Source organism: Eubalaena glacialis, chromosome 15 (genome assembly GCF_028564815.1).
Source record: "Eubalaena glacialis isolate mEubGla1 chromosome 15, mEubGla1.1.hap2.+ XY, whole genome shotgun sequence".
NCBI lineage: Eukaryota > Metazoa > Chordata > Mammalia > Artiodactyla > Balaenidae > Eubalaena > Eubalaena glacialis.
Window position 1 is genome coordinate 58741860 of NC_083730.1, and position 14719 is coordinate 58756578.

The 14719-nt window shown below is 40.9% G+C and overlaps 1 protein-coding gene across 4 annotated transcripts in view; it reads right to left on the reverse strand.

The window, feature by feature from the left end:
- DLGAP1 (DLG associated protein 1) overlaps positions 1-14719 on the reverse strand; it is an 871245-nt gene that overhangs the window by 264700 nt on the left and 591826 nt on the right. The window contains exon 2 of one of the 4 annotated variants that reach the window (XM_061168918.1): positions 7645-7758. The exons of the other annotated variants lie outside the window; for them this stretch is intronic. Within the exon in view, the coding sequence (XP_061024901.1) occupies positions 7645-7758 (114 nt within the window). The remainder of the gene's footprint in view (positions 1-7644; positions 7759-14719) is intronic. 4 annotated transcript variants of the gene reach the window in all.

Sequence of the window (14719 nt, forward strand, 5' to 3'; positions counted from 1 at the left end):
ACTACTTATCTGGATTGTCCTTTTTCCCTCTAGCTTTGCTGGATCCTGCTCCAAGTCCCTAATTGTGGGGACCCCCTCAAGACAATGTTCTCAGCACGCTGTTCGTTTTTCTTTCTACAATCATTTCCTTTGAGTTCAGCAGGGCACCACCCTATGCTACAGAGGGCTTCTTTCTGACCTTATTTTCAGTTCTTAGATTCCCCAGTTCAACATGGACCCAACCTAGGGTCTCATATCTCCTCCATTTGGTAAAAGAAATGCATAAGAATGGCCACTCTTTGTATCCATTAAGAAGTAACAAACATCCTACGTACTGTGCACAGAACACTGCGCAGGGCTTAATTAAAAGAGACCAGAAAATGGGGAGGCTGGTTCTTGCCCTCAACAAGCTGATAACAGAGATGAGAAGACAGAGCATACAAAAATTTAGGAACAGTTCCAAGTCAACATGTTAGCAAGTTTCAGATGTGGGGCCGTAGATGGACTATGCACTAAGGAGACACTAGGAACAGGAGTTATTAGTAATGGTGATGGGGAAGGAGGATCCAGGAAGGACTCCCTAGAACTGGCCAGGTTTGCACTGAGAAGGTAAAAAGGTATTGCATATTTTCATGCTAACTATTCACGGATTATCCATTAAATAATGCCATGTTTCATTACTAACATTTAACTATGCTAAGAAATTTGCTTATAGGATCTTGTTTCATCGATACAACAACTCTGTGTATTTTTCTGTATTTCTCGGATGAGAAACAGAAGCTCAGAGAGCTTAAGAAATTTGCCAAAGAACACACAACTAATAAATGGCAGCACTAGGGTCCAAAGCATTTTTGGTTTAACTCAAAGATAAGTGTTTACTTAATCTAAAATTTATGATTAATAACATACAAATTTTAAACCTAAAGTGTTAACTGTCCACAATGATACACACACAGAATAGACATAGATTTTTAAACATTATCGGTTCTAGGAACTGAGAACAGACATTCCACTAAAAGCACTATTCTTTCCTCCTTAATTTATACATTTATCTATATAATTTGAAAACGTATATCTAGAAACATCAGACTGAAGAGATGCTACTATTCCTGGACCTGAAAACAGTGGTTTGTAGGTTCTAATGCTGAAAACTACAAATAAAGTTTGGTTAAGCTTCACTATGCAGCTTATTTTATTTAACAAACTCTTAAATCATGCTTCCTATGTGCAGGCACTGTTCCAAATGCTTTATAAATGTTAACTCATTTGATCCACACAGCTAAGGGCACTATTATTATCCTCATTTTACAAATGAGGAAACTGAGGTTATGTAACTCGCCCAACATCCCAGCTACGAAGGGGCAGAGTTCCAGCCCAGCAGCTCTTGGGGTCTTGCCGTGACCATATTTGATGCTGTCTCTCTCTGTATGATCTTGTGGCACCTATAGAACTGAACAACTATAGTCCCATGACACCTTTGTCATCCATCACATCTGATCCATTTGCCGTTTATTAATTATGGTAGTAGCAATGTAGAGTTTTTGCTTTTTTAGCTAAAAACCCATCCACATCACCATAGCAACAGGGAGACTTCTTAGGGAAATTATAAATGCTGAGAACAGTCTTGTTTTCCTTCCATTGGCAGGTGAGTCACTGCAAAGATATGATCATACTCAGAACCTCATTATTGGCTCAGTAATTACATTTTATAAATTAAGTTGGTACAGCTGAGGGTCACAGAGGAGGCAGCCAACGCTTGCCATTTCTCAGTACTGATGCACAGCTCATAAGTGTTGCTCTCTGAACTATGTCAGAGACCAATGACAACTTATAAGCTCATATTGCTTATGAAACAAAACATGGCAAATTTTTGTTTAGGTGTTTGGTTTTTTTCAAAGTTAGTTTATGGTAGAAACTTGGTCTTATACTAGAAACAGGCTGCAACTGTTGCTAAGGGAACCAGCTGGGAAGTATTTAATGCGTATATGTTTCAATTAAACATATTTTTCAAATGATAGCAGCTAAGAAGTTTATGGAAGTGATTTGCTTTGGAATGGATTTTAAAAATCAATACATTAGTCATACACTGAAAAGCAGCCTACAATAAATTACATGTAAAATAATACAGAAATTAGCTCCAGGAAAAACATAAAGAAACAGAACCTCAAGACTTTGGAGAAGAAAAATACTGTTGCTGAACAATAAGGGCCAGCAAAGTCACTATAATTTGAGCCACAGTTTTTATTATGTCTCTTAAATTTGAAAGCAAAAGAGGAGGCAGTGGTGGGTTACATTGTTTTCAAGGAAAGCATACCAGTTTGTTTAGGGGCCAGGGCATGAAATGTTACTCCCTTTCCATTGAAAAGAAAGGAGAGTCATGTGCTGCAGCTACTATTGTGATCTAGTCAAGGTTGCTGTGTCTTTCTGTGTCAGTTGCACAGAGAGAAAAGATTTAGGCAAATCCAAAGAAAAAACTAACCTTGCAGCTGTCTGCCAAAACCTTCCTATTACTGGTCCTAGTGGTTAGGGGAATGGAAGTCTTTGTAAGAAAGGGAAGCTGGAGCAGATAAAGGAGCAGCCTGGGCACTTGTTGATGACAGGCAAGCCAGATGTCCTGCTTGCCTGCACGAGCTTCGTTAAAGAAATAGCAATAAAATCAGTCTAATAAAGCTTAGGGTTTAGCAACAGTATGGGTTAGAGAAAAAGAGGATTATTTGTTTTTTAATGCATATGTTTAAGCATGAAACTCCAGTGGAGAACTTTATTTTTGAGAGAACAAAATGAGGATTAGTGTGCATTTTTCTATTTTGGGGATAGCCAGGCTATAACTTAAACCATATGTCATGGTTCAGGAGTAAAAAGACCTATCTCTGACAAGGAATGACCATAACCAGGTGCTATCATCCTCTAATTACAGGATGAAGATGCTTTCTTAGTTGAAATAGTGTCATGGGCACTGAATGATGGGCCATCCTAATGCAACAAGAGAAAATTAATACCACCTAATGGTGGCATGCTTACATTTTCTGTCTCCCTCTTTGCCTCTCTCCTTGTCTGCCTCCCTTCTTCCTTCACTTTTGCAAGGTTCTTTTTCTTTTTTCTTTTTTTTTCCAGAGAAGGCAGGATTTATTACTTGCAGCAAGTAAGGAAAACACCTGCTTTCCCAAAGCGGTGTCTCTGCAAGTATTTTTTGCTTGTTCATTTTCCAGCCATGGTCTGGGTGCTGGGAATGTGCAGGCAGTGAACCATACAAATGTTGATCCCAAGTTGTGGAGCTTACATTGCAGAAGGAGAGCAGGAAGAGATGGATGATAGACAAGTATACCCATAAATGAACAAGACGATTTCAGAAACCATAAATGCCATTAGGAAAATAAGATGGGGTGATGTGACAAAGGGGTGGGAGGAGAACTCCTTTAACTTGTTCCTCAGTGAAGCCACTGGGAAGAGGTAACATCTAAGAGGAGATCAGTTCCGACCAAAGGAGCCAACCTGGAGGAGAGCTGGGGAGGCGCTTCCAGGCAGAAGGATCAGCCAGTGCGAAGTCTCTAGAGTAGGGATAAGCTTTGTGTGTAACTGAAGCCTAGGAAGAAGATGCCATTGTGGCGGGAGAGTCCTGACCAAGAGGGAAATGCCAGGAGAGGCTGGGGAGGTGGGACCAGGTCACACAGGCTCTTGTAAACCCATCTCAAATCTTCCTTCAAGCTGAACTCAGCAATCCCAAAGCTCCCTCCAACTGCTCCAGCCTAAATTCAACTCCTTTGTGAAATCTATAGCATGTACCATCTACATAAGGGGTCAGCCAACTGTAGCTCACAGGTGAAATCCAGCTTGCCATCTGCATTTGTAAATAAAGTTTTATTGGCACACAGTCATGCTCACTCATTACGTATTGACTGTGGCTGGTTTTAAATGAGAAGGGCAGAGTTGTATGGTTGTGATGGAGACGGTATGGCCCCTAACCTGATCCACAGATTCCTTCTAAGTACTTAAGTTGCATAATCCTACAATGGCATTTATATACATGACTTGTTTTCTGTGTCTTTGTGTCATCTCTCCAACAGCTCAGTAAGCTTGCTGAAACTGGGGGAAGCTGTACTGCTGAAGGGTTAGGGGCTTGGGCTCTGCAACCAGATTGTCCAGGATTGGGTTTCCGCTGGACCACTAAATAGGGACATCCATGGGCTCATTAATTAAATTCTCTGTGCCTCAGTTTCCTTGTCTGTTTCCTACCCCATAAAGTTATACATGGATTAAATGAGGTAATGACCACGAGCACACAGGAAATACTCAATAAAGGTCTGTTTTATGGGAGTTCGGCACTCGGCACACAGATGCTCCCTCATGGTGGATGACGTTGGCTTTCCAAGAAGACTCTCATGCCTTGCTTTCAATTTCTTTGATAATGGAGGGGCAGAAATAATTGAAATATATTAAGCAAAAACTTAAATTTCTAATATACTGCCTACGCCCATCATTTTTAAGTGAGACTGACCCATCAGGAAATACTCTACATTCTCTGTCCTGGGGACTCATCTCTATTCTGTAGGACCGAGGGGGGAGCCTGCTTCCTTGGGCCACCTGAAGCTGGCCTGGCTTCCCAGTGATCGAATCTCACGTGGCTCCTTTTTGTTCATAAAGCAGAAATCTTAAGGAAAAAGAAAACTCCATGGGAGATATTTTTGTATTTGGAGAAGCTATTTTTCTTTTAGAAACCTTGACTCAAGACCTATGCATTCCAGATGTCTGAGGACAGTTAAGGCCAACAGCCGGTGGTCAGGGAGGTGCTGGGCTGCACGAAGTGTCTGCTCTGTGCAGCGCTTAGTCACTGTGGTGGGGAGAGGCTGGAAAAGAAGAACTAATTAATTCCAACACCAATTTTGCTTTCACTCACTGTGTGTGACCTGGAATGAGTCACTTCACCTCTTTGATTCAATTTTTCCATCTGTAAAATGGGGATGATAATAGATGTATAATGAATAGAGATAATGTGTGTGAATATAGCTTGTGAAGTTCAAAGCACCATTAAAAATCTGAGAATAAATGTTACAGATCTGTCTCCTCGTGGCTACTTTTAAAGTATGGCGAGCTATAAATATCTTGGGATTAAAAAGCAGTGGTGTTTTAACTAATATCCCTCTAGTCATTAAAGTAGATATTCTAGTATAAAGATATAAAAGCAAAGGGAATATATATATGTAACCCTATGTAAAAATAGAAAAATCTCATATATATGAAAATTATAAATATAAATAAAATGTATTATTATATATTTTCTATTTATAATATATGTAATTTATAATGTATAATATAATGTATATTATATATACTTTATATATATATAAAAAGTTTCCCATAGGGAACCTTAAAGTGGCATCATTCAAGGTAATTCCTTCTGTCTGAATGTCTCAAACTCTTTGCTAATTGCTTTTTTTTTTTTTTTGGTCGGGGGGAGGTTATTCTATTCCCCTCTTGGTTAATAGAATTTCTATTCTATTCTGAATAGACAAGGTACCCCTACTTTTACACTTCTTCAGCTTTCCCCTAAGCTCCAAATGCTGCATTTTACTGAATCCAAGATACCAACGCAAACTCCTCAATACATTTCTGTACCACTAAGAAAGACACACCACCAATTAAGCTCTGACACTCCATAGATTAAAGGATACATTCCAGTATCAAAGATGCTAAAATGTGAAAAATATGGAGCTCAGGAATCTATCAAACAGCTTTTTAAAGAATATGTGCAAAAATAAGAACATGAATGGATGTATTCTGGGATAGCAATTATAGAACTTAATGTTTGTATTCCTTAGTGACCAGATTAATAGCAGTTAGCATTCATCTGTGTCATGCTTTGGCCAAAAACATAAGTTTACACAATTGTCTCATGATCCTTACAACCGCCTTGAAGGATAGGAAGAGTAAATATTATAATCTCAGTTTATCAAATAAAGAAACTGAAGTCCAGAGAGGTTAGTAGCTAGGTCAGAGTGACACTGTGCCCAAGCTGGGAGGGGTTTGCCATACACAGTCCAGGGATTTTTTTTTTCATATTTAGATCTTGGTTGTTTTAGGAGTAACAATTGTCATTTTATGATAATCTAAAGAACACAGAGTTCAGATAAGAAAACAACTTCTGAGAGTTTTAAAGTCTGTCTGGAGGAAAAAAAAAATTCATAAACAAAGAATTACATGCCTTGAAATTAAAATAAGACATACTATTGCAGACATGGGAAGGCTTACTTTGAAAAGGCCCTTCCAATGCACACGGGGTTTGGCAGAGTTGCTGTCATAGAGTATAACTCAATGTAGATAGAGTCAGACATTCTGTGCCAGGGATGGTCTGGGAGCCGATGGCTGGGAGATGAAGCCATGTGTGAGTGACTCCTTGAGAGCAGATTATCTCAGGATGGGAAGTTGGATGGTGAGGTTTGGAGTAATGAAAATGCGTGAGATTTGGGGAAATCTGAGAGCCACAAAAGGAATGCAGACACTTAGAAAGCCGGGACAGCCGAAATGCAGCATGTGTCCTGAAATATACCAGGGGAGGCCGGGGTAGTTCTGTGAGCAGTTCTGGGCTGCAGAGATTTGGGAAGCAAACGCATAAACCTAAGGCAGAGGTGAGGTTTACAGCCAGTTTCTATTTCATCAGGAGCCAAAGAAGCTGGGAGAAATAACTTAGGCATTTGGTTCATTAGGTAGAAATAAAGACAATATAGCAAGGGAGAGCTGTGATTAAAATCGTGGGTATCAATGCTAGGCTTGTATTTGCAAAGCTACCCATTAGCAGCTGTTGATTTCTTCAACAATTGAGCATTTCAATTGAAGCAACCAGGTAAGTGAGGACACTTGGCTATAGCTGAAGGCGGTCAACCTATTTGGCCTTTCCCGAGCTTGATAAGGAAGGGTAAATAGGAGGAGGCAAACCTGTACTTAGGAAAGGAAAGCTGGGGATCTGAGATAATTACAGAATAAGCTGACATTTATAGAGTAATCTCAAGGGCTGGAAGTGATACCAGTGTGACTTTATTTTAATCCCTCTAGCAGTCCTATGAAATAGACGCTCCTGTTTCCATTTTACTGTGGCAAAACTGAACTCAAAAAGCTGGACCGACTTGCCCCAAGGTCATCATAACGAGTAGGAGTCTGCATTTATCTGATACCAAAGCCTTTGAGGATATCACGCTGCCTCTGATATGTTGATTGAGGGTGTGAACAAATTAACTTAAAAAAAAAATGGAGTGCGTGCTCCCATGCTCTGTACTTTTTAAAAATAAAATGTAACTATTGGAATAAGCACACCCAGTAGCTTGTCCCTAATTGGCTAGCATGGATAAAGAGGGTTTAAAATAATAAATATGGAAAATAATTGTGAGATAAAGCAGCGCTTGCTGTCTCACCATCGCGTGGTGCCCTTAACAACTGTTGTTCTCAATTTTTGCTTAAACGTACATGGACAGTTTGTGAGGAATCAGAAGACCTGCATGACTGCCACGCTTTCAAGGGTGCTGTGAGGGCCTCCAAGCACTCCGGTGGTTTTTCAGCATTTGTAAGAAAGCTTTGCCCTGGATGTCAAGGTCCTGCCTAGCACTCTGTACAGAAATGGCTGTAATGCATCGGCCTTCTAAGCACTTTTAGTGAGCTCTCAGATTCCCTACTCACTCGGCTCCTTTGCATCTTCTTTGCAGCTGGGAGAACTGCTTTTCTGCTCCACACAGCTTTCAACTTGACAAATGCGACTTGGCATAAATGTCCCTGTAGCCTTTTTAGCTTGCTCTTTTCAGAGCAAAAGCAGAAAAAAAAAAAAAAAGAGCAAGAATAGGAAAATTACAATTACACGATGTGTAGATCCCAAGGCCTGATTTCCCTGGCAACCACCCTTTCTAACTCCCCTTGAATCCTGAAGCTGGTGTAAAAGTTAATTTGCTTCAGATTGCTTAAAAATTACCTATCAAGGACAAGAGTAAATACCTACCTCTTTTTAAATAGGGCTAATACCCTTTGCCACATCTTTCTCCAAATAACATTTTAAAATACCCTTGAATAGAACTTTGTAAACAATGCTATTTGATGGTGATTCACTCACTGCTACCCTGTGGAATTATTCTCACCCACGTACGTTTACAGGTATCTACAGGGTACCTTGCACCATAGCAGGTGCCAGGGCGATACACCAAAGACATTTCACAAAACACAGTCTGGTCTCAAAGGGGTTTCCAAGTTTTAAGTGGATCAGGCAAATCTGGGGGATGGATGAAGGGAAAGTGTAAAAATAGCTTTAAAGCGAATCAAGCTAAGTTGACTATTAAATTTCAGTACCTCCGAATTACCTACGGCTTTGTCGTTTGTTCTTATAAATCCCCTTCTTGGTGCTAAAACTGTTCCTTTGGAGTTGAATGTATCTGCGCAAAGCACATGCCATTGGGAAATGGCACTGCAGGAGAGATGTGGAGGGGCAAGGTCTGTGACCCCTCAAAGGAGGGGAAGGATCCGTGGGCCTTTGGGGGCTGGCAGAAAATATTGCTGAGGTAATGCTCATGTCAAAGGGGGCACGATCTATTGGGAAGATACCCTTGTGATACCAGAACAAGAAATAGTAACTACGGTACTATATTCCAGTATAATATGAGGAGAGGGGAGGAAAACGCATTTTATTCATTGTCTACCCTGTATTTTGATTGTAGTGAACATCTGTGGCTTTTGCTACCCGGTTCTATTTCTGATTCTTGTTGTCACATCCCCACGATTTTGCTTTGGGGAAACCTTGCTCCCCCCCATTTGAGGTCTCCGTATGTGTCAGGTAGCAGAGGACTTGGCTTATCACGTTCCCCAGCTCTATTGCTTGTCTCATGGCCGAGCGTGTGATCTCAGGCTGTTCAATCAGCAAGCATCTCTGGACCTTTGCTTGGAAGCTGGGACAAAGATCGTTCCTCTCCTTCAGTATATCTATAGGGAAGCAATTAGCTTTAGGACCTGCTGGCAGCCATTTTATATTCCCTGCTACACAAACATTATCTCATGTAATACAGAACCCCAGCGTTGTTAGTCATTCCACTGAAAAGATGAGAGAATTGAGACTTATGCTTTAAATAACATCCTCGAAAATTTATAGCTAGTAAACCGTAGTCAGAATTGAAAGGCACATTTGTCTCACTCAAATTTCTATGCTCTTTTCATCATATCATCATATCATTCTGTCTGTAAGCTTCAAAACTTAGTAATTTTCCATTAAACATAAAACTCAAGCATTAAGTTGCTGGGAGATACAACACTATAACATTTTGAAACCTGTAACAAGTAGTGAGGGTTAGCTGCTTGGAAGAACCAAAAGACTTTAAAAAGTAATGCCCACAGAACACCCGTCACCCAGCAGTTATAGCTGGCTACAAGTTTTAGTGAAATATGACCAAGAACACAAACATTCTAAGAGATAGCAAGATAAAAACACCAGAGGTTTAGGTCTATGGTAAATATATGTATTTCCACTGACTATACAGAAGATAAGCTAATTTAGAGTCCTTAGTTTTTAATGCAACTGTTCATTTCTAACATGTCTTTCTGACATATTGGAGGCATGTCTGTTGGCTTGCCATGGCTAGCTGAGCCATCATATTTTTCCATTATTTTTGCAGTCACTAGCATGTAGGTTTCTGTACTATAATTCCAAGACTTGAATCCCCTGAGGCAAACTAGACTCCTGTGTCTGGTGTTCAGAAGCAGCGATGTGGATAGAAGGTTAGTGAGCTTCCTCCTGGGGTCAATAGAAGCCCAGGTGTAGAGATACCATTCATCAAAAGTAAACTTCAGTATTGGCTAAAATTTTATGAATCTCCCAGCATGTATGGAGACCCCAGTCCTTGTCAAATGCTTATGAGCATGGATCTTTCTCCTTAGAATGTAAAGTCTGATAATCTTATTAGGAACAACTGTTAAAGCTCGTTTAGAGTCTAAAAAATATCAAGGCCATCATCTCCAGTATTAATAGTTAATTTCCAAATTATGAATTTTGAAATGAACTTCAGCAAATATTTTCCTTTAGTTTATCATTAATTTGGGGATATTAAGTTTCTCAAATGATGCTATAAATTATTATACTTGTGAATCATTCACTTAGGTATTTGGCGTCTATTAAAAAAACTCAACAGGTTTAAGAAGAGACCCAAGTAAAAATTTCCTACTTTTCATCGCTATCATATGATTACTACTGCATCTTGGTGATGTTTGGACTTTTTATTTCAAGTTACATTTACAACACCTGAAAGTGTATTGCATTCAAGTGGACCAAAATACAATCTTTCCTTCCTGAATACCACACTCTAATACAACCATACGATCATCTTTCAAATTACGTGAATCTAGAAAGAACTGAATAATATTTTGAGTGTCCTTTGCACATGTGTAACACAAAATTCCACGTTAATAATCCTTGTATGGGGAAACTGTCTCTTGAGGATTTGTACTTTAAGCCTATATTTCAACCCACTTCCTCTAGGCAGCATGATATCTAGAACTAACAGGAGTTGTCACTAAAGCCTGGGCACAGATGAGTGATACACCCAACAGCTACCTGAACCAGGATTTCCAAACTAGCTCAAGCTCCCGTGAGAGGGCATGTCCCACCTGGAGTATTCATTGTAGGGTTTGAGGTAAGGTTTCTTAGACCAAACTTTATGATGGTATTCTTTTCCTTTGCTTAGTGGTTAGGCTGGAGGTAAAAGTACAATACCATTTCTTTTGTGATGTTTTCAAAATACTGTAGAAGTATTCATTCACTTATCCAATACATATTTGTTATTCAATGTATATTATTGTGAAATAGATGCTGCTTTAGCCACAGGGGACACGGCAATGTATAAGCAGAAAAAAAATTTGCCTTCGCAGGGAAGGAGGAAAAGGACATTCATAAGATAAATAAAATGTACGTTACATGGCGAATGTGCTATGGAGAAAAAGAAAGCCGGGGAGGGTGACCAGAGAGTACGTGTGGAGGAGGGAGCCTGGCGGGATGTGCAGTGTTGAAGGGTGTGCACAGACCCGGAAGGTCTCATTGAGAAAGAGACCTCCGAGTAAAGATCAGCCTGGTGGGGGGTGAGGGATTAGCCCTGAGATCTGTAGGGTGAGTGCTCGAGGCTGAAAGAAGACTGAGAAGGTCCTGAGGGGAGGCCAGGTGGGAGGCAGAGGAGACTGTAGGTGAGCGCAGCTGTGTGTCATGGTGGGTGTGATGGCAGTCAGGTGTGGGGTGCAGATCATGTGGGCTTTGCAGGCCATGGTGATGACTGTGGCTTTGACTCAGGGTGAGATGGGAATAGATCGGAGGTTTTGATGAGAGATGTGACACTTTCTGGCTTAAGAGGATCACTTCCGGTGCTGGTTGAGAATGGCTAGAAGGGGGTAAGGGTAGGATCAGAGGGACAGTGTGGGGGGCTTATGCAGTGATCCAGACTAGAGTGGAGGTGAGGGATGCTGGTGGTGGAGGAGGAGATGGGGAGAAGATAGGGCCAGAGGGTTTCTTAGCGATGATCGGGACATGGGTATTGTAGGTAAGAGAGGAGTCATGAAAGACTCCAAGGCTTTTGGCCTCATCAGTGGGATGGAGTGAATTCCCATTAGCTGAGATGAGGAGACCCAAGGGAGGTGCAGAGATGGGGGGCAAAGCTTAGGAGTTCAGTTGGGGATGTATTCAGTTTGAGATGCCCACGAGACATCTCAGTAGAGAGACTGAATGGGGATGTGGGTATCCAAGCCTGGGAGTTCAGGTAATGTGGCTGGAAAACCAAATGTGGGCAGTCGCATGGTATTTAAAGCTCTGAGAACAATGAGGTGATCTAAGAAATGTAAAAGAGAGAAGTGGCCCAAGAGATGTTCCCATTGGGCACCGATCCAACCTCAGGAGCTGGGGAGCTGGGCAGGAACAAGCAAGGCTGTCTGAGAAGGGTCACCGAGGTGTGGTCCTCAAGGCTGAGTGTGGAGGGTTTGTTGAGGAGGAAGGAGTAATGAACTGTCATGGTGATTTTTCCCTGGTCTTAATCCCAAGGGGCACGAAATCAGCAAGGTTCATTTTAGCCCCGAGTCCTGAGCTGCTTTATCTGAAGGGTTCTGTGTTCGTTAATCAGCTTTATCTTCCCAGCAAGCTGCAAGCTTCTTGAGTCCAAGGCTTTTGTTTTCTTCTTTCTCTCTCTCTCTAAAGCAGGAGCTTTTGAACAGTCTTTTAACTATGTTTCACAGTAAGAAATACACATCTTACTTTGGAAACAGGTACATGCACATACACCAGTGAAAGAAAGAACTACTTAACCTCTCTGCATGCCACGCACTCTCTCTTCTATTTTCTTCTATTGTATTCTACTTAATTAAAAATAATGTTGTTTGTGACCCACTGGATTGATTTCACTAACCATTAATTGGTTGCGGCCATTGGTTTGAAAAACATTGTTTTTTGGAGCATCCAGTACCGAGCGCCGCCACGCTCATTATTCATCAGAGAGACAATGTGATTCATCTTCGTTTCTCCCAAAGCACCTTCGATAAAGTAAATGCTTAAGATGTGCTTGCTTGTTGGATGAATAGCTATGAGACCCTAAAGTAATACTCCTTGAATTGAGTACTCCGGCTCTTAGTTATCTTTACGTTTACTGATTGTAGTTTTGTAGAAGAATATTTCTAAATGGCTCTCTATCTTCAGAATAAGGACAGACAGGAGTGTCTTTCTGAATGGCCCCCTGTGTAGCCGAGAGTCAGAGAACGCACTGGCCAGGGTTGGAGATGCCCTCCCAGAAGGAGTCAGTCCATCAGCTGGGTTGGTACCACATGTGCAAAAGCAAGAGCAGGCAGCCTGATGCTTGAATGTATTTGCATGTTGTTTTTCTAAAAATTGACATATACTTGACTTACAATAGTATATTAGTTTCAGGTGTACAACATAGTGATTCAGTAGTTTTATAGATTATACTCCATATAAAGTTATTATAAAATATTGGCTATATTCCCTAAGCTGTACACTACACCCTTGTAACTTATTTTATACCTAGTTGTTTGCACCTCTAAATGTAACACCTGAAATCACAAAAGTCCTAGAAGAAAGCACAGGCAATACACTCTGACATCGTCTTAGCAATAATTTTTTTGGATCTGTTTCCTCAGGCAAAGGAAACAAAAAAAATAAGCAAATGGGACCTAATCAAACTTAAAAGTTTTGCACAGTGAAGGAAACCATTAACAAAATGAAAAGGCATTTGCATGTTATTAATAAATAAATTAAAAGTCTTTCATTCACCTTAGAACAGCCCTGTCTTTTTATTCTAATTTATATGGTACTTGATGTCAATGTGAAACCTCTGTCATTTAAGAACAAGAGAGAAAAACCCATTAAATATCTATGACCAAAATAGACGGATTGGGACAAAAAATCATTAGGAATAACATGTTTTAGAATCTTGAAGTGTCCAAGTATAGAAATGATATATTATTCAACCTAGACGTTTCATTAAAGGAATCTTTAAGCACCTGGCACATAGTAAGCTCTCAATAAATGTTAGGTAATGTCTAAACCCTTCTCCACACAGCACACCTACAAATGTGGCACAGAAGAAAATGGAATGATTTGCCACTATGCAGTTCTTACCCAGGTAGTTTTTCATGTACGGGGAAGGATCATAGTGAAATGAATATAGTATAGAGTTTGGAATCAGGTAAACCTGGGTTCAGATCTGACTCTACAACTTACCGGGTGTGATTTTGGCCCAGTGACCTTAATCTTTTTTAACCTCAGTGTTCTCAAACATCAAATGAGGACAGGAACACATACTCAGGGCCTTATTGTAAGGATAAAGATGATATGAACTTACATATATGTATTTTATATATATATATATATATATATATATATATATAATAAAAGCTTTTTTTTTGGAATTCAGAAGGTATTTTTGTGTAGAAATCATGTTGTAAGTGATGATTAAGTTCCCACGGGGAGCCAACCCCCTACAGCCTATTTGATTCATAATAGAGCTGAACCGTGGTGGACTGTGGAATAGTTCAAGGCTCTTTGAGCCTGGGGGTGGGAGGGGCTTGGGGTGGGAAGTTCCGTGCACTTGGGGGAGTCTTCAGTGGCCTGTGAGTAAGGGACAGTGGATCAGTCAACGTTCTGAGAGCAGAACAGAATGAACAGAGATTTCTTTGAAGGAATTGGCACATGGTTTTGGTTTTGGGGGATGGCAAGTATGAAATCTGGTGGGCAGGCTGGTAGGCTGGAAACTCAGGCCAGAGCTGATGCTGCCATCTGCAGGCAGAGCTGCTTTTTCTCCTGGAAGAAGCGCTTTGCTCTTAGGCCTTTCACCTGATTGGACGAGGCCCACCCACATTATCAGGGGTCAGCTCCTTTCCTTAGTCAACTGATTGGAGATTTTAATCGACACAATTCCTTCCCAGTGATGCCTAGATTAGTGTTTAAGTAAATAACTGGGTCCTCTAGCCTAGCCAGGTGGGACGCCCAGGACCAACCATCACAGGTGGCGGCTTCCGGGGCAGTGGGCGCGAGACTGCAGGTGCAGACAGAACCCCCCAGCGCTGGGTGATAGGCAGGCTCTCTTCAGTCGTGAGCTGTATGTGATCTGTTCATTCTCTAGGAGTTAGTTTGGGTCAAAACCTACATGTAAATACCAGCTCCCTAACCAGCCGCTCAGGAGCCCCACAAAGGCTGTCCAAGCAGAGGGAACCTCTGCTGTTTGGACTTCAGACC